Raw genomic sequence first — 20,191 nt, 5'->3', positions numbered from 1 at the left:
AAATATGTTAATATTCAAGGTATATTGGTATAATACCTTTTGAAAATATCTGAAGTTGTCCTTTTATTGCCTTTAAATATATCTAGCAATGTGGGATACAGCATCATCTAAAAGTCTGTCATTTAGTATTGTTGAGGAGAAACTTGAAACCTGCCTTATTTTTATTTCTTTTTCGATATTCCAATTATTTTTCTTAAATACTTATGTTTTTTTTTCTTTATTTGTGATATTGACAAGTTTTCCTGGGTCTATATCTAGATGATTGTCTTGTTAAAATTTTTTTTCTTATATTCAGTGAATCTTTTCAATCAGCAAATCTAGGTCTTCAGCCTAAAACTATTTTCCTCTTGTGTACTTAGATATTGCTTCTGTTATATTTGTTTTTTTATGTTTTCTTCAGGAAAATCAACTATGTGTAAATTGAGTTTGCTTTACTGTTCTTCATTCCTCCCATTTCATTTCACATTATATTTGCCTTTTTTTATTGACCGACTTCTAGGGAAATTTGTCAAAGTATGCTGTCTGTGTCACTGACTCAATTTTCTGCAGTATCAGTTTTCTCTTTCTGGCTTTGAAAACAAATTTAAATGGTGGTATTGCATTTTGGTTTATTGTCAGAATTTCCTTATCTTCTTTATCCATTTCTGTCTGAAGTTATATTTTATTGTAGGTTGGTCGGTTAACCTATCGCCTTCTCGTATTTCTTTTTGTTTCATACAATCCACTTTCTTTTATTTTTATTGAGAAGGCAAATTAATCACATTCTAAAATTTTAAGGTTTTTCATAGTAAATCTTTTCTAAGATTTCTTTTTTGGAGGTATCACAATTCTGGATTTTATTTATTTTTTTAAAGTATAATTTATTATCAAGTTAGCTAATATACAGTGTATACACTGTGCTCTTGGCTTCAGGAGTAGATTCCCGTGATTCATTGTTTACATAAACACCCAGTGCTCATCCTAGCAAGTGCCCACCTCAGTGCCCATCACCCATTTTCCCCTCTCCCCCACTCCCCACTTTTGGCGGGAGCCCCCCCAAAGTTTGTTCTCTATATTTAAGAGTTTCTTATGGCTTGCCTCCCTCTCAGTTTGAAACTGTTTTTTCCCCCTTCCCCCATCATCTTCTGTTAAGTTTCTCAAGTTCCACATATGAATGAAAATATATGAGATCTGGGGGCACTTGGGTGGCTCAGTCGGTTGGGCATCTGACTTCAGCTCAGGTCATGATCTCACAGCTCGTGAGTTCGAGCCCCGCATCCGGCTCTCTGCCAACAACTCAGAGCCTGGAGCCTGTTTCAGATTCTGTGTCTCCCTCTCTCTCTGCCCCTCCCCTGCTCATGCTCTGTCTCTCCCTGTCTCAGAAATAAATAAAAACATCAAAAAAAATTAAAAAAAAAGAAAATATATGAGATCTGTCTTTCTCTGACTGACTTACTTCAATTAGCATAATTCCCTCCAGTTCCGTCCACATTGTTGCAAATGGCAGGGTTTCATTCTTTCTCATTGACAAGTAGTATTCCATGATATCTTTTATCCTTTCATTAGTTGATGGACATTTGGGCTCTTTCCATAATTTGGCTATTGTTGACAGCACTGCTGTAAACATTGGGGTACGTGTGCCCCTATGAAGAGGTACTCCTGTACCCTTTGGATAAATTCCTAGTAATGCTATTGCTGGGTCATAGGGTAATTGTGTTTTTAATTTTTTGAGGAACCTCCACACTGTTTTCCAGAGCAGCTACACCAGTTTGTATTCCTACCAAAAGTGCAAGAGGGTTCCTTTTCTCCACATCCTTGCCAACATATGTGGTTTCCTGAGTTGTCAATTTTAGCCACACTTGACCAGTGTGAGGTGGTATCTCAGTGTGGTTTTGATTTGTATTTCCCTGATGATGAGTGATGTTGAGCATCTTTTCATGTGTCTGTTGGCCATCTGGATGTCTTCTTTGGAAAAGTGTCTATTTATGTCTTCTGCCCATGTCTTCACTGGATTCTTTGTTTTTCAGGTGTGGAGTTTGGTAAGATCTCTATAGATTTTGGATACTAACCCTTTATCTGATATGTCATTTGCAAATATCTTCTCCCATTCTGTCAGTTGCCTTTGAGTTTTGCTGATTGTTTCCTTCGCTGTGCAGACACTTTTTATCTTGATGAGGTCCCAATAGCCCATTTTTGCTTTTATTTCCCTTGCCTTTGGAGATGTGTTGAGTAAGAAGTTGCTGTGGCTGAGGTCAAAGAGGTTGTTGCCTGTGTTCTCCTCTAGGATTTTGACAGTTTCCCATCTCACATTTAGCTCTTTCATCCATTTTGAATTTATTTTTGTGTATAGTGTAAGAAAGTGGTCCAGTTTCATTCTTTTTCATGTTGCTGTCCAGTTCTCCCAGCACCATTTGCTAAAGAGACTGTCATTGTTCCATTGAATACTCTTTCCTGCTTTGTCAAAGACTAGTTGGCCATACATTTGTGGGTCCAATTCTAGGTTCTCTATCTTATTCCATTGGTCTATGTGTCTTTCTGTGCCAATACCATACTGTCTTGATGATTACAGCTTTGTAGTAGGGGCTAAAGTCTGAGATTATTATGCCTCCTGCTTTGGTTCTCTTTTTTCAACATTAGTTTGACTATTCAGGGTCTTTTGTGGTTCCATACAGATTTTAGGATTGTTTGTTCTGGCTTTGAGAAGAATGCCAGTGCCATTTTGATTGGGATTGCATTGAAAGTGTAAATTGCTTTGGGTAGTATTGACATTTTAACAATATTTGTTCTTTAAATCCGTGAGCATGGAATATTTTTCCATTTCTTTGTGTCTTCTTTAATTTCTTTCATAAGTTTTTTTTATAGTTTTCAGCATACATATCTTTTACATCTTTGGTTAGGTTTATTCCTAGGCATTTTATGGTTCTTAGTGCAGTTGTAAATGGGATCAATTTCTTGATTTCTCTTTCTGTTGCTTCATTATTGGTGTGTAGTGATGCAACTGATTTCTGTACATTAATTTTGTATCCTGAGACTTTGCTGAATTCATGTATCAGTTCTAGCAGCTTTTTCGTAGAGTCTTTCAGGTTTTCCATGTAGAGTATCATGTTGTCTGTGAAAAAGTGAAAGTTTAACTTTTTCTTTGCCTATTTGGATGTCTTTCATTTCATTTTGTTGTCTGATTGCTGATGCTAGGATTTCCAACGCTATGTTACACAACAGTGGTGAGAGTGGACATCCCTGTCGTGTTCCTGATCTCAGGGGGCAAGCTCTCAGTTTTTCCCCATTGAGGATGATATTAGCTGTGGGCTTTTCATATATGGCTTTTATGATGTTGAGGTATGTTCCTTCTATCCCAACTTTCTTGAGGGTTTTTATTAAAGAAGGATGCTGTATTTTGTCAAATGCTTTGTTTTTATCTATTGACAGGATCATATGGTTCTTATCCTTCTATTAATGTTGTGTATCCAATTGATTGATTTGTGAATGTTGAACCAGCCCTGCAGCCCGGGAATGAATCCCATTTTATCATGGTGAATAATTCTTTTAATATATTGTTGAATTCAATTTGCTAGTATCTTGTTGAGAATTTTTGCATCCATGTTCATCAGGGATATTGGTCTGTATTCTCCTTTTTAGTGAGGTCTCTGGTTTGGGAATCAAGGGAATGCTGGCTTCATAGAGTGAGCCTGGGGGTGCCTGGGTGGCTCAGTTGGTTGAAGCACCTGACTTCAACTCAGGTCATGATCTCATGGTCTGAGGTCAAGCTCTGCTTTGGGCTCTGTGCTAATAGCTCAGAGCCTGGAGCCTGCTTCTGATTCTGTGTCTCCCTCTCTTTCTGCCCCTTCCCTGCTCTCTCTCTGTCTCTCTCTCAAAAATAAATAAACATAAAAAAAAGAATGAGTTTGGAAGCTTTCCTTCCATTTCTATCTTGTTGGAACAGCTTGAGAAGGATAGGTATTAACTCTGCTTTATTTTTTTTTTTAATTTTTTTTAACGCTTATTTATTTTTGAGACAGAGAGAGACAGAACATGAACAGGGGAGGGGCAGAGAGAGAGGGAGACACAGAATCTGAAACAGGCTCCAGGCTCTGAGCGGTCAGCACAGAGCCCAACGCGGGGCTCGAACTCATGGACCGTGAGATCATGACCTGAGCCGAAGTCGGACGCCCAACCGACCAAGCCACCCCTGTTAACTCTGCTTTAAATGTCTGGTAGAACTCCCTGGTAAGCCATCTGGCCCTGGACTCTTATTTGTTGGGAGATTTTTGATAACTGATTCAGTTGCTTCTCTGGTTATGGGTCTATTCAAATTTTCTATTTCTTCCCGCTTGAGTTTTCGTATTGTGTGGGTGTCTAGGAATTTGTCCGTTTCTTCCAGGTTGTCCAGTTTGTTGACATATAATTTTTCATAGTATTCTCTAATAATTATATTTCTGTGGTATTGATTGTGATCTCTCCTCTTTCCATTGGTGATTTTATCTATTTGGGTTCTCTTTCTTTTCTCTTTGAGGAGGTTGGCAAGGGGTTTAGCACCCTCGTTTATTTTTTCAAAAAACGAACTCTTAGATTCATTGATCTGTTTTGTTTTGTTTTTGAATTCTATATTGTTTATTTCTGCTCTAATCTTTATTATTTATCTTCTGTTGGCTTTGGGGTTTCTTTGCTGTTCTGCTTCTAGTTCCTTTAGGTATGTGGTTAAATTTTGTATTTGGGATTTTTCTTGTTTCTTAAGATAGGCCTGGATAATAATGTATTTTCCTCTTAGGACTGCCTTTGCTGCATCTCAAAGGGCTTGGACTGTCATGTTTTCATTTTCATTTGTTTCCATATATATTTTTAATTTCTTCTTTAATTTCTTGGTTGACCCATTCATTCTTTTTAGTAAGATGTCCTTTAACTTTCATACATTTGGAGGTTTTCCAAAATTTTTCTTGTGGTTGATTTCACATTTCATAGCATTGTGATTTGAAAATATGCATGGTATGATCTCAATTCTTTTGTATTTATTGAAGGCTGTTTTGCGACCCAGTATGTGATTTCTTGGAGAATGTTCCATCTGCACTCGAGAAGAATGTGTATTCTGCTGTTTTTGGATGAGAAGTTCTGAATATATCTGTCAAGTCCATCTGGTCCAGTGTATCATTCAGGGCCCTTGTTTATTTATTGATTTTATGCCTAGATGATCTGTCCAATGTTGTAAGTGGAGTATTAAAGTCCCCTGCAATTACTGTATTCTTATCAGTAGGACTGCTTATATTTGTAATTAATTGATTTGGGTTTGTTCAAGTTGGGGGCATAAACATTTACAATTGTTAGCTCTTTTTGATTGATAGACCCCGTAATTATGATATAATACCCTTCTTCATCTCTCATTACAACCTTTAGTTTAAAATTTAGTTTGTCTGAAAAAAGTATGGCTACTCCAGCTTTCTTTTGACTCCTAGTAGCATGATAGATGGTTTTCCATCCCCTCACTTTCAGTCTGAAGGTGTCCTCAGGTCTAAAATGAGTCTCTTGTAGACAGCATATAGATGGATCTTGTTTTGTTTTTATCCATTCTGATACCCTGTGTCTTTTGATTGGGGCATTTAGCCCATTTGCATTCAGAGTTATTGATAAATATGGATTTAGTGTCATTGTGTTATCTGTAGGTTTTATGCTTGTGGTGATGTCTCTGGCCCTTTGTAGTCTTTTCAGAATCCACTCACAGAGTCCCCCTTAGGATCTCTTGCAGGGCTGGTTTAGTGGTCATGAACTCCTTCAGTTTTTGTTTGTCTGGGAAGGCCTTTATCTCTCCTTCTATTCTGAGTGAGAGCCTTGCTGGATAAAGGATTTTTGGTGCATATTTTTCCTATTCAGTACATTGAGTATTTCCTGCCATTCCCTTTTGGCCTGACAAGTTTCATTGGACAGGTCTTCTACTACCCTTATGTGTCTACCCTTGTAGGTTAAGTCCTGTTTGTCCCTAGCAGCTTTCAGAATTCTCTCTTTATCTTTGTATTTTTCCAGGTTCACTATGATATGCCATGGTGAAGACCTATTCTTGTTAAATCTGAAGGGAGTTCTCTGTGCCTCCTGGGTTTGGATGTCTGGTTCCTTTCCCAGATTGGGGAAGTTTTCAGCTGTAATTTGTTCAATTAGTTCATTTCAAACCTTCTGCCCTTTCTCTCTCTCTTCTTCTTCTTCTTCTTCTTCTTCTTCTTCTGGAACTCCTATGATACAGATATTATTACATTTCATTGAATCACTTAGTTCTCTAATTCTCCCTTCGTGGTCTAGTATTTTCTTATCTTTTTCTTGGCTTCATCATTTTCCATAATTTTATCTTCTATTTCACTTATTCTCCCTTCTGCTTCCTCCATCCTTGCTGCCACTGCATCATTTATTTTGCACCTCATTTACAACATTTCTTAATTTGTTGTGACTATTTCATAGTTCCTTAATCTCTGCAGCAATAGATTCTCTGCTATCTTCTATGCTTTTTTCAAGCCCAGCTATTAATCTTATGGCTATTATTCTAAATTCTTGATCAGATATATTATTTATATCTGTTTTGAACAATTCTCTAGCTGTCATTTCTTCCTGGAATTTCTTTTGAGGAGAATTCTTCCATTTTGTCATTTTGGTGAGTTTTCTGTCTCTTATATGTTTTAATAACTTGTTATGTGTCCTGCACCTGTGAGTACTACTGTGAGCATTAAAAAGGGGTCATACCCTCTCCAGGGCCTGGCCCTTCAGGAGGTGTTTTTGGAGTGTGTTGTATGCTGTCTGTTGTTGTGACTCTGGTTGCTTTATCTCCCCAGTCATAGTGGTGGTTTGGACCTTCTACCAGGTGTGATTTCATTTGTTCATTGAAGTAACTCTGGAAAAAATTTTAAAAAGAGGGATGGTGGTGGAAGAAGCCTTATCCCATAGAAAGAAAGAAATGACAGGGGCAGGAAAAAAAAGGATAAATGATCAGGCAGAGAATCAGAGAAACTACACAGCTTAATCCAGAGAGAGAGAGAGAGAGAGAGAGAGAGAGGAAAATAAAGAAGGAAACACAGAAGAGATGCAAAAAGAATAGATTAAAAATGTCTACTTAAACAAGCAACAACCAGAATAGAGAAGGGAAGAAATAAGAGGAAGAAATGGAAGAAAAAATGTATATATAAAATAAGAATTGACCAAGAATCAATTCAGAAAATGCAAAACCACTGGACCAATATCTGATGGTGTCTTGGAACTGGTGGCTGCCCTGGTCTGGAGGAGGGGCTTCTGGTTCAGTCAGTGTCAATCTTGCTCTGTTAGACATGCAGTTACCAGGCACTGAGGGATGTGGTTTGGAATCAGTGGGTGCCACATCTACTGTGGGCCCGTTTTCCATTCCCCGAAGCCCCACCTTGTTGGGGATGGGTAGAAAAATGGAGACATCCGAGTCTCTTCTCCCCAGACCGGGTGTCCCAAACCACTCTGTTCAGGCTGCCCTCACAGTGCCGCGCGGGTGTGAGCGGGCCAGTTTGTCCCACTCCACAGTCTCCCGTGCCGCCCAGGTGCTTGGCTGGGATTCAAACCCTGATGTCTTAAAGGGTCCTATTCTGCCCACCCTGGTTCTGGGGTAATGCCACTCCACCAGCCAGCCAACAAAGAACCTCTGACTGGCTGGTGCCTGCAGGGTCTTTTGTCCTTGGAATGTCTCTATACCTTCTTCTCACAGCACTCAGGGTAGGGGACTGCTCTCTCCCAGTGTGCCTCTGAGCTCACTACCAAGCTCCGGGCTGGCTCCCCTCTTTCCCAGGCAGGTGTACAGGACAGCAGGCCCCAGTCTGGAGAAAGCCCTGCAACCCTGGGAAGAGTTAGAAATTGGTTCTTTCTCCATTTTTTCTATTCCTCAGTTCATGGTTTTTCTTTTGTCCAAATACAATCCTATACTTCCAAGCCTCTCTTTCTCTTCCTTTTGTCTCCCCACGGAAGGGGATCCCTCTGCTCCATGCCTACTCTGCCCATTTTGTCTCTCCCAATTGACAATCACACACCTGTGGCCTGCCAAGTTGTCCTCATGAGTCTCTGGAGATGTTTCTGTCACTCTGTAGCACGGATTCCTAGAATTCCAAGTCTTCTGGCTTCAATACTGCTGTTGTTTGAGGGACAAGGGAACTTTGGGTCCTCCTACTTCTTTTCAAAAATTTTAGAGTGACAGAACAAATCATGACTGCTACTAAAATTTCCATTATCAGTTGAATTCTATGGGTCTCTGCTACACTCATGAGTAACTTTATGTTTCATCTTGTTTTTCAACTGACGAAATAAGAATAGTATCATTACTAGATTATTTATGTTAATGTGGATTTTTCTCCTTGTCTGTAGTGGAAAAGTAAAAAAGCCACAAAATCTAATGTGCCATTCCTCCTTTGTTCTTTTTAACCTTTTTCTTTGTATCATAAAATTATGTATTTTATGACCAGGATCCTTTTTCCTTTAGCTATATTGCATTAGAAGATATTACATTCCACGGTGCCTCAGTGACTCAGTCGGTTAAGTGTCTGACTCTTGATTTCGGCTTAGGTCATGATCTCACCATTTGTGAGATTGAGCCCAGCTTCAGCTCCTTCTCAGCATGGAGCCTGCTTGGGATTTTCTCTCTCCCTCCCTCTCTGCTCCTCCCCATCTCATGCTCTCTAAATAAATAAATAAATATTTTAAAAAAAGAAGATATGGTCCTAGGATGTACACAGAAAGACAAATTCTCATTGAATGACAGAAATAGATGTAAAGGGAAGTATCATGGATGCCTAGAAATCTTCCAATTTCCTTCTGATTTTCTTTTGTCTTATTCATATCTGTGGAAATACATCTGTGTTCTGACAGACCACCGACCAGTATTTCTGTTCCTAGAGTTTTAAAATGTCTTTGCTTCTTTTGGTATTCAATGGCATATTGGAGGTGGAAAAATTAGGTAACAACTAGTTTAGTAAAACCTTAAAATATAAATTTGAGGAATCCATATAATGTTTCATGATGTCTAGTTGGTATTTACAAGTGGGTGGCTAGAGAAATATTGATGAGTCATTCATAAAGCTAAGATGATTTGACAACTTATATATTTAAACAAGAAAGTAGAATGAAACTCTAAACTCTAAGGAAGATCACATAGATGAAAGAAGATGGAGAAGCAGTGAATGAGACAGAGTAGGAGTAGTGACATAGGGGATATGGAGATGAGGAGAATGTCGTGCCATGAGAATAAGAAAAAAAAATATTCCATAAAGATAGGTATGTCTAAAAATATGAAATGCTTTGCAAAGATGTCAAGAAGGGTGAACTCTTGGAAATATCATTTAATTTGGGAATTGGTATGACTTGGACCACCTTTGAAGGGGAGCTGTGACTTTCAACAAAACTGGCTGAATTACTTTCTTGAATAGAGAAGTGGAAAAAATGACTGATGCTAGAGAAGAAATGTGGGTGACTGTTGGTGGTTTAATGTATCTTAGTGAATAATGGATAGGGTAAAATCAGATGAGTGAAACTTACTTAAATGTTTAGTTGTTTTTATTTACTATAGAATACAGTGCTTTATTCCATAATACCCATTTAAAGAATGTTATTTTAAGTATTGGTAATCTATGCCTCAAAGAGTATTTCCAGAAGCTTTCAAAGTTTAGCATGATCTTAATCATATCAATATACAAATTGAATCATATCAAATTCAAAACTAAAATTTAAACAAGAAATATTTTTGAATATTTGCATTAGTTTTGATGTGAGATGACCTATAAGTTTTGCGAGGTATATCTAATTACTTCATGGTTTAGTTTTTGATCAAACTTGAAAACACTTATTATTGAGTGTATGTATACAGACATGAATATATATTTTGTTTGTTTTAACAGAACATAAAGGAACAAGAAGGGATTTCAGAAGCTATGATAAGCCTTGGCAATTAAATGCAAAGAAGCCTAAAAAGTCAAAAAGTGACCTCGCTGTGTCTAATATTTCCCCACCGTCAGCAGAATCCAAATCATGTAAGGAATTTTGTCATTCAAATGTTACTTAATGTAAGTATGTGTTACTAACAAAATGAAGAAAAGGTAAGAGTTGAAGCCTAATTTTTTATCTGATAATTCTGGCTGTTAATCCTAATGAATGTCATGTTCATTTTAGCAGTAACATTGAGCTTTATTTATATATATCGACTCACTCATATTCTCAAGCATTTTTAATTGGTTTAGAGCTTTTTGAGTATAATATTCTTTTAAAAATGTTAGCTGCTTGGAGCAGCTTCCTTGCCTGTTACAGCATTATATCACATTCAGAGCAACAGTAACCCTATATTTAATAGTCTATAAAAACAAATTAAATCTTTTAGAGTAGAGGGAAATAAAGGAGTTTTATATTAAAAAAACTTAGTAAAATTTTAAATGTTAATCCTTCTTTCTTCTGTTAGTCCCCTCAGATTCTACTTCCTCAAAAATAATTTATATATTTTCATACCCTTTGAAATAGTTTGCATCTTTTATATCCTTTTCTTTGTACAGACTAGCGTATAAAATATGGGTGAGTTGGTTTGCTTTATAAAACTGGTTTTAGACTATACACATTCTTGAGCAATTTGTTTTTATTATTTTAGAATATACTGTGGATGTATTTTCATGTTAAACTTAGATCTAAGTTATGCTTTTTAATGAATACATGCCGTAGCATGCTGTGAATGTGCCATAATTTATTTATTCCCCTGTGGAAGGACAGTTAGATTGTTTACAGAGTTGTGCCACCACAAACTCTTCACTGAAATAAATGAATATCTTGCAATTTCTGATAAACAACCTTGTACATACATATATAAGTATAGGTGTTCTCATTTCTTCATGATAATTTACCAGACATAAGATCACTGGGTCAGAGGGTCAGTATATTTTTAGTATAGTAAATATTTCAGAGTATTTTTTTTTTAATTTTTTTTTCAACGTTTATTTATTTTTGGGACAGAGAGAGACAGAGCATGAACGGGAGAGGGGCAGAGAGAGAGGGAGACACAGAATCAGAAACAGGCTCCAGGCTCTGAGCCATCAGCCCAGAGCCCGACGCGGGGCTCGAACTCACGGACCGCGAGATCGTGACCTGGCTGAAGTCGGACGCTTAACCGACTGCGCCACCCAGGCGCCCCTAGAGTACTTTTTTAAAAGGTAGTAGGAAAAGTATTTCAGAAGTCTGAGATTACCTTTGCTGTAGCATTACCATATAAATATTTTAAAAATTATTTCATTTTATTTTAATCAAAACAAAAATATACATGGTTTGAAAAGTAGTATTACAGGCTTCTAACATGGAGCCACTTTGAATTCTTTCAGATGTTTCAGAGCTACACAAGTTTACATATCAAAACATACAAGTTACTTGCACAGTTCCCTTTTACTTTTTAAATTTGAGGCATCAGCTTTTGACCTCCTTGTAAGATTTTGTGATTTCAGACCTCAGGCCCACCTCATCCCCCGAATACAAACATGCAGATATTTCAAATGTTGAATATATACTGCACATCGATATTATTATGGCTATATTAATTAGTCTTTATTCCAACAGAGACATAGATGTCCAACTATTAATTTCTTTCTAGAACTAGTAATTGTTTTATTTTTGTATTTGCTTTGTTTTCTGTGTATTCCTCACTAATCCTTCCTCAAGCCTTGCCTTAAAGTACTGAATACTCAGTATGATCAAATTCATCAAGTAATCCTAACTTTGATCTTATTTTATTTTATATTTTATATTTTATTCCATAAAAAAAAGTAGAGACCTCTCTTTTACAGCCCTGTGTCCTCTTGCTCAAATTTTGGCTTCTTGGTTTTGAGCCTTTTTCTCAACTGTCTTCTGAGACCATCCTTCTCTGCTATCCTGAAGATTCTCTTTTCCTTTCTCTTAGGGAGGGTCACCTATTTCCTGAATCCTAAGTCTTTCCACTTTGGGGTTTATTTATCCATTTTGTTAGAGAATCTCTACTATGAACTTTCTGAAAAAATGATTGGAAGATAAATGGTTTGAATCCTCACAAACTCTAAGAAGTAATTTTCAGTTGGAAATGTGAAGGAATTTCTCCTGTGTCTTCTAGGGCAAGAGTGGCTATTGAGAAGTCTGATGAGAGTTTGATTTGCTATTTCTGTCTCCGAAAGCTTTTCAGATCTTTCTTTATTGCCCCTGTTATAAAATTTTGCCTTGAATTGAATTGAATTGATGTCTTGAATTGTTCTGGACATTTAATGGATCCTTCCAATCTGAAAAACAAGTTTTTATATCCTATTACCTTGGCATTTGTCTTCCTTGATTGATGCTTTAGTGTTAACTGTTATGAAATGTTCACCTTTTTGGGCATCTCTCCTTGGCATTAGATTTCAGTATTCTCTACTTTGCTGAATCCAGTTACCACTCCTCAGTTTGCTTTGCATCTTCCAAAAAAGATTTGCTATCTCTTGTCTAATAATGTCTTCTCTTCTTGTTCAACTAATTATTTGACAAAAAAAATCTTTAATTTTAGTAAGAATTTGGGGGAAGTAAAGCTAGATGTGTTCAGTCTTCTGTTTTATCAGAAGATAGTAAAATTTCTTAAAAATATTTACTAATTGCTAATGAGGAAGTTAGTAATTATTTTTTAAGCGGCTAAAACATTATATAAAACATACTTTGCTTGTATATTTTCCCTAAATTATAGAAATTATTGGTTTTAAATTAGTACCTGAATTTTTTTTTTCTTAAATATTGTCATACTTTCTTCACTAGTTCAGTGAAAACATTTCTTAAACCCCAGCTTTGTAATTTCCCTCTGTTTGCCCATAAGAAAACCATATCCAAAACAAACATTTTTATTCTGTACATTGATCTTGACACAATCTCTCACATGATGATGAATAGTAAGTTTTTATCATTATGTAGCATGCTTATGGAGTAATCATTTTTTTTAAAACATAGTGCCAAGGTCAGTAGATCATCCTAAGTGGAACTGGCGAATTAAACCAGAAAGCCGTGATTTTGATGAATTGAACCACATCCTTCAAGAGAGCAAGAAGCTGGGAAAAGCCCTTGAGAATCTTTCTCGAAGTAAGTTCATTTACTTGATTATAATTGAAATTCCTAACCAGTATTAAAGTAGAAATATTTATTCCAATTTCCAGTAACCCATTTCCAACATCCTCATTATAATTACATGAGAGCTTGTGATAGTGTGTGTGAGATTGGAAATGAGGATTGATCTTGCAATTTACACACATTCCTGGGAAGACTGGCATATAGAGTAGGAGGAGCTGTAGACACTCCACCCCACCCTGTCTCTTGCCCTTGCTGTTTGACTCCAGTCTCTACAAGGTCTCTGTTACCCAAGTCAGCTGCACATGTAATGGTCTTACTCATTCTTCTCTTTTGAACCTCATTGTTTTATGTCATCCTAATTAGTAAACATACCATTTGATTTCATGAGTTTTTGATGTCTCTAAACCTCTCAGGGTAGCAACGGGGCAGATTCTTCTTAGAATCCTTTCAGAACCTAGCAACATATTTAAAAAAAATGATTCTGTAATCCAAGGCCTAGGTTAGAGGTTTTGCTCTGCCACTTATGAATAACCCCAGGTAAATCATTAAACCGCCAGTGAGCCTTGGTTCTCTTGTCTCCAGAGTAGGAAGACATGGTCTGTCTCCTTTTGATAGGTGTAAGTTTAAAATTACATATTTCGAGTAAAAAACTTTAAAATATTACTGTCATGAGAATAGGCAATCAAATATTTTGATCTGATAAATGCTTTCTATATATGTAGATATACATTTATACCTTGTGGTTTTAGTAGTAGTGGGTTCAAAGTATTCCTGCCTCCTCGGGTTCTTAAATATCTCTCAATTTTAAAATTAGGTGCCTTTAGAAGCCCACTAATGCTATGATCTTACTAAAATTTTCTTCTGCCATATGGAATATTAAAAATTCTTAAATAGAAGATAGGATACTAGCACATTCTAGTGGATTCTATTTTAGAATCTGTATGTTTCTTTACATAGCACAGTTGTACTAGCTTCATGACTTGTATCAAAGTTAAAATTGCCTGGGGGGATGAGCAAATCGGGTGAAGAGGACTGGGAAATACAGGCTTTCATTTATGGAATGAACAAGTCATGGGAATAAAACGCACAGCATAGGGAGTTAAAAAATTAAAATTGTCCCTTGGTATGTTTGGGGAGAAATAATATGTGTATAGACTATATATGCATTTGTATATTGTATATAATTATATTTATTTACACATTATATTTTATTGTATTATAATTTTACATATAGAGATTGAGTTTTTTTCATACCTCTTAATTCATAGCTCACTAGAGCCTTTTTTGGATTTTTTGTGCAGTGAACCCACATCACAAGTTAATTTGCCTTATCACAGGGTCTTATAAATTTTGAATTTTTAAAATTTTAATTTCAGTATAATTAACATACAGTGTTGTATTAGTTTCAGGTGTACAGTGTAGTGATTGAACAGTACTGTTACTCGGTGTTCATCATGATATGTGTACTTTTCAATCCCCATCACCTAATTAGCCCCCCTCCTACCTCCCCTTGGTAACCATCAGCTTGTTCTCTATAATTAAGAAGAATCTATATCTTGGTTTGTTTCTCTCTTTTTTCCTTTGTTCATTTGTTTCTTAAATTACACATATGAGTGAAATCATATGGTATTTGTCTTTCTCTGACTGATTTATCTCAGCATTATATTCTCTAGATCCATCCATGTTGTTGCAAATGGCAAGATTTCATTCTTTTTTATAACTGAATAATATTTCATTGTGTGTATATATATGTATGTATATATATATACACACACACACATACACACACCACCCATTCATCTGTTGATGGACACTTGGGCTACATCTATAATTTGGCTATAGTAAATAATGCAGCAATAAACATAGGGATTCATATATCTTTTGAATACGTGTTTTCGTGCTCTTTGGGTAAATACTCAATAGTGGGATTACTGGATCATATCAGAATTCTATTTTTAATTTTGGCGGAACCTGCATACTGTTTTCCACAGTGGCTACACCAGTTTGCATTCCCACCAACAGTACACAAAGGTTCCTTTTTCTCCACATCCTCAACGACACTTGTTTCTTACAGTTTTTATTTTAGCTATTCTGACAGGTGTGAGGTGATATCCCCTTGTAGTTTTGATTTGCATTTCCCTGATGATGAGTGATGTTGAGCACCTTTTCGTATGTTTGTTGGCCCTCCGGATGTCTTCGGAGAAATGTCTCTTCCTGTCTTCTGCCCATTTTGAATTATTTGTTTTTAGTGGGTTTAGTTGTATAAGTTTTTTATATATTTTGGTATGTCATTTGCACATATTTTCTCCCATTCTGTAGGTTGCCTTTTAGTTTTGTTGATTATTTCCTTTGCTGTGCAGAGGCTTTTTATTTTGATGTATTACCAACAGTTTATTTTTGCTTTTGTTTCTCTTGCCTCAGGGGACCTATCTAGAAAAACTTTGCTAAGGCCGATGTCAGAGAAGTTACTGCCTGTACTGTCTTCTAGGGTTTTTATGGTTTGGGGGCTCATATTTAGGTCTTTAATCCATTTTGAATTTATATTTGTGTATGGGGTAAGAAAGTGGGCCACTTTCATTCTTTTGCATGTTGCTGTCCAGTTTTCCCAACACCATTTGTTGAAGAGACCGTCTTTTTCCCATTGCATAGGATGTTATAATTTTGCTATTAGTAGAAATTCTCTGCTTGTGATTTAAGAAGACCTTACCTTTGGCTTTGGAAGAAATAATGATAAAGTGAATTTGGCTTATTACTATATTATGTTCATGAAGTAAGTCTTATTCTATTAATATGTCAAAGGTTTATATTAATATGTATAAATCTTACCCCTTTGGGCAGAGCCTGTGGCTCTTTATAGTCTCAATTTATCTAAAAACATGAAATAAAAGAAAGATGATTGAAGAATATGCCCAATTATGGCACAGATATAGTATTTTTGTTCTTTAAAATATGATTAATTGCCTTATAGACATTTGTTATGTCATTGTTAATTTGTAGGAAAACATTTGGCCTGTCCCTAAAGCTTTTTTATTTGATTTTATTTTTATGTTTTTAGAGAGAGAGAGCACAAGCAGAGGAAAGGGGCAGAGGAGGAGAGAGAGAGAATCTTTTTTTTTTTTTTTCAACGTTTATTTATTTTTGGGACAGAGAGAGACAGAGCATGAACGGGGGAGGGGCAGAGAGAGAGGGAGACACAGAATCGGAAACAGGCTCCAGGCTCTGAGCCATCAGTCCAGAGCCCGACGCGGGGCTCGAACTCCCGGACCACGAGATCGTGACCTGGCTGAAGTCGGACGCTTAACCGACTACGCCACCCAGGCGCCCCAGAGAGAGAATCTTAAAGTGGCTTCATGCTCAGCGCAGAGCCTGATGTGGGGCTCGATTCCATGACCTTGTGATCATGATTTGAGCCAAAATTGAGTTGGACACTCAACCAACTGAACCACCCAGGCGCCCCTAAAACCTTTTTTTTAAAAATGTTTATTTGTTTTGAGGGAAAGAGGGAGAGTGCACGCTGGAGAGGGGCAGAGAGAGGGAGAGAGAGAAACCTAAGCAGGCTCCACTCTCCATGCACAGCCTGATGTGAGACTCCATCTCGTGAACCATGGAATCATTATCTGAGCAAAATCAAGAGTCAGACGCTTAACTGACTGAGCCACGTAGGCACCCCAAAAACGTTTTAATAAAGAACTTTGATTGCCTTTCAGTTACATGTTTGCCCAGTTGAGTGACAAAAATATCAAGGTTCAAGCTCTGGTCTGTCTCAAGAAAACTTGGGTGTGGCCTTTTCTGAGTCCTGTGATCAGAGGCTATTGGAGGGCTATAACAGGGGACTCATTTAATTCTTTTTTTAAAAAAAATTTTTTTAGTGTTCATTTTTTTTTAATTTTTTTTTTTAACGTTTATTTTTGAGACAGAGAGAGACAGGGCATGAACAGGGGAGGGGCAGAGAGAGAGGGAGACACAGAATCGGAAACAGGCTCCAGGCTCTGAGCCATCAGCCCAGAGCCCGACGCGGGGCTCGAACTCACGGACCGCGAGATCGTGACCTGAGCCGAAGTCGGACGCTCAACCGACTGAGCCACCCAGGCGCCCCTTAATGTTCATTTTTGAGAGAGAGAGAGCATGAGCCAGAGATGGGTAGAGAGAGAGGGAGACACAGAATCCGAAGCAGGCTCCGGGCTCTGAGCTGTCAGTACAGAGCCCAATGCACGACTCGAACTCACAAACTGTGAAATCATGACCTGAGCCGAAGTCGTTTGCTTAACCACCTGAGCAACCCAGGTGCCCCAGGTGCCCCAGGACTCATTTAATTCTTGAAGGAAATCTGGAGAAACAAAAATGGCTAGAAGGCAGTCCTTGGTGGGAGAGTAGAAGAGGTGCAGATACGGCACATTATTCTTGGGACAAAGTCAGGGCCAAGGAAGCAATCAGGTGAGTCAGTAGCTCAGCCAGAAATAAGGTGTAATGTTCAGCTTCAATGTATATGATGGAGAGTTGCTTTTGGCTTCTCTTGATGATTTTAAGAGGGCTTTAATTTTTGTGGCAGTAGTGGTGGGGGGGTGGGGTTAGAGAGCAGGTCTTCACATATGGAGGGATTGCTCTTCTCTCCCTTTAAGTGTTTTTGAGTCTCTTTTGGAACAAAATGCTGCTTTCTTGGAATGACCTGACTTTTTGTGATTTTCAGTATCTGAGGTTTAATACAAACTTTCTGTCTTCGGCCCAACATGTGACTACTAAGTTATTAGTTTGCCCGAGATGACCAGTGTAAATTAGTAGACATGCAGCTTTACCGTTTACTGGTGTTTATTTAGCAGTCTGTATGCCCATTATTTAACTATGTAATCACCAGCTTAATTCTTATTTGATTTTATAATAGCTTCAGGTTGGTAACTCTTTCTCTAACCTAATCTCCCATCTCTAATGATTGTTTTGCATTGTTTTATTTACTAAGACATAGGAAATGGACTTTTTCTTCCAGGCATGGTCAAAGTGATTATTCAGTGTCATGTTATTGTGGACCTTTCTCTCTCCAGTGCCATAGCTGTTGATAGGAAAGTTTGAAAATTTTTAGTGATCTCTTAATTTTTGTAGTTTCTGATAGAATTCTCTCTGGCAAGGTTTGCTTTATCTCAGTTGTACTTTCCAAAAGATGTGACATATTTTGGAAGTATTTGTTGTTTACCTCAGACTGACAGCAAAAAATCATTTATATCTCTCAAAATGATAGAATTATCTCAGCTCTGCAGCTGTCAGCTTATCCAGGCTTCAATTCTCTCTCTGTCTCTCTCTTTCTCTTCCTCAGTCTCTCTCTCTCTCTCTCTCTCTCCTGAAAGGATTTAAATAATAACGGGAAAGACTAGGTATTCTCTTCAGTTTGCAAATGGGAATTTTGTTTCAGTAACAACTGTACCATGCTTTTTTTTCCTGGCTTTTTGCAAACCTTTCAATGTAATGCTTTATCTTAAAGTCAGTCAATAGCTATGACTCTCTTTATGTTATGATTCCCTTAAAAGGTAGATGTGTTAGAAAAACTTGCAGTGTCTTGTAATGCTGCATAGTCATGATATGGTAGGCATAGTGGATTTTTGGTTCCTGGATCCCTCCTTTTGCCGCATTTCCAAATGTTCTTCAAACCTGACTTTCACAATCCAAGAGCCTGGACTCATCCCTTTTCCTTCAAGTGTTGGTTTCCATCTGACTTTCAAGTAGTGAGAAAAATTGTTTTTGAATAGGGAAGTTGCAAAGTTACAAGACCTTCACATTCCCAAATAATGTGTCTCTTTTAGTGGCTGTGATTGAAGGGCCTTAGGGCAGCATCCTTCTCAGTGCATTATATTAGGGCCCATCATCATGCTACTGGTGATACTAACCTCAGTCAGTTGGTTAAGGTGGTGTCTACCAGCTTTCACCATTATAAAGTTAATACTGTTCCTTTTTGTAGTTAATAAATATCTTAGGAAAGATACATGAAGCCTTCGAAAATATAATGTTTCTTTTTCACACTTTCACCCAGTAATTTCAGCATCCGTTGGTGACTCTTGCCTAGAACAATTATTACTGTGCTTTTCTAAAAGACAGTTTCTATCATCCCTTTATTCATTGTAATTCTTCTTTAATGGAGAGAAGGGAAAATGGACTTACAACCACCCCCAACGTAACAGGGGCCTACTTATCTTTGCTTGTGACTGGTCATATTTCTGTTTAATAAATATTTATATATGCATATGGATATTAATGTGGGTATATATGTAGATATGGATATGAATGTGAGTATAGATATAAGCATTTTTCTATAGGTATTGATATAAAGAAAATAAAATACATATCCCAAAGTTAATTCATACTGATTTTTCTTGGGAATCCCAAGTGGGCATTGCGCTGTCAGCACAGAGCCTGGCGCGGGGATCCATCTCTCACAGATCGTGAGGTCATGACCTGAGCCAAAATCAAGAGTTGGGCACTTAACTGACTGAGTCACCCAGGCGCCTCCCAGGTTTGAGTATATCATTTGACCTGCTTCCTCAAATTTCCTCTTTTGTAAAATGAAGTAATTTATCCCGGATTACCATCAAGACCTCTCCAGTTTTCACAAGTCTTTGTTTAATGATCTATAATTTATATTCCAAAGTTAAATGTACTCACGGCTTACAGATTGTGGTTCCTCCTGCTTGCATTCTTTCTAGCTCTTTGTTATCCTCACTCTTGTTCTTCCTGAATTGTGACCTTCAGTACATTGGAGTGTCTGCAGTATATTTGCACTTCATTCTTTTTCATCTTTTTTTCTTGCTTCCCCTGCCCATACTGAACTATGGGCTTGTGTCACCAATATTCTTGTTCCCTGTTGTTTCCATTCTTCTGCTGTGTCTCTGTGTGAAATTCCCATCTTGGCGTAAGTGCTGCAGTCTTCGGTTCTTCACCAGTAAGGCTGAGAGCTCCAAGGAAAAATGGCAGGGTCCAGCTGAACCCTACATCTAGATTCTTGATTTTCAGCACTGTTACTTATCTTGGTCAGTCCCTCCCTTTCTCCACTCTTCTGAACTATGAAAAACCCACACAGTAATCTTCACACCCATATTTATTCCCTGCCTCACTGTTTTAGCAATTAGCTTGCCTCCAGCTTCATAGAAAAACTTAATTGTAAAATGTGTAA

The 20,191-nt window shown here is 37.4% G+C and overlaps 1 protein-coding gene across 1 annotated transcript in view; it reads left to right on the top strand.

The window, feature by feature from the left end:
* Positions 1 to 20,191, top strand: part of CC3H8orf34 (chromosome C3 C8orf34 homolog) — a 405,008-nt gene that overhangs the window by 87,141 nt on the left and 297,676 nt on the right. Inside the window, 2 exon segments of the mRNA XM_045454994.1 lie at positions 9,852 to 9,983; positions 12,922 to 13,050. Of these exon segments, the coding sequence (XP_045310950.1) occupies positions 9,852 to 9,983; positions 12,922 to 13,050 (261 nt within the window).

Source organism: Leopardus geoffroyi, chromosome C3 (assembly GCF_018350155.1).
Source record: "Leopardus geoffroyi isolate Oge1 chromosome C3, O.geoffroyi_Oge1_pat1.0, whole genome shotgun sequence".
In the NCBI taxonomy this organism is placed as follows: Eukaryota; Metazoa; Chordata; class Mammalia; order Carnivora; family Felidae; genus Leopardus; species Leopardus geoffroyi.
Note: the sequence above shows the minus strand (reverse complement) of the source record. Positions and strands in the feature narration are given on the sequence as shown.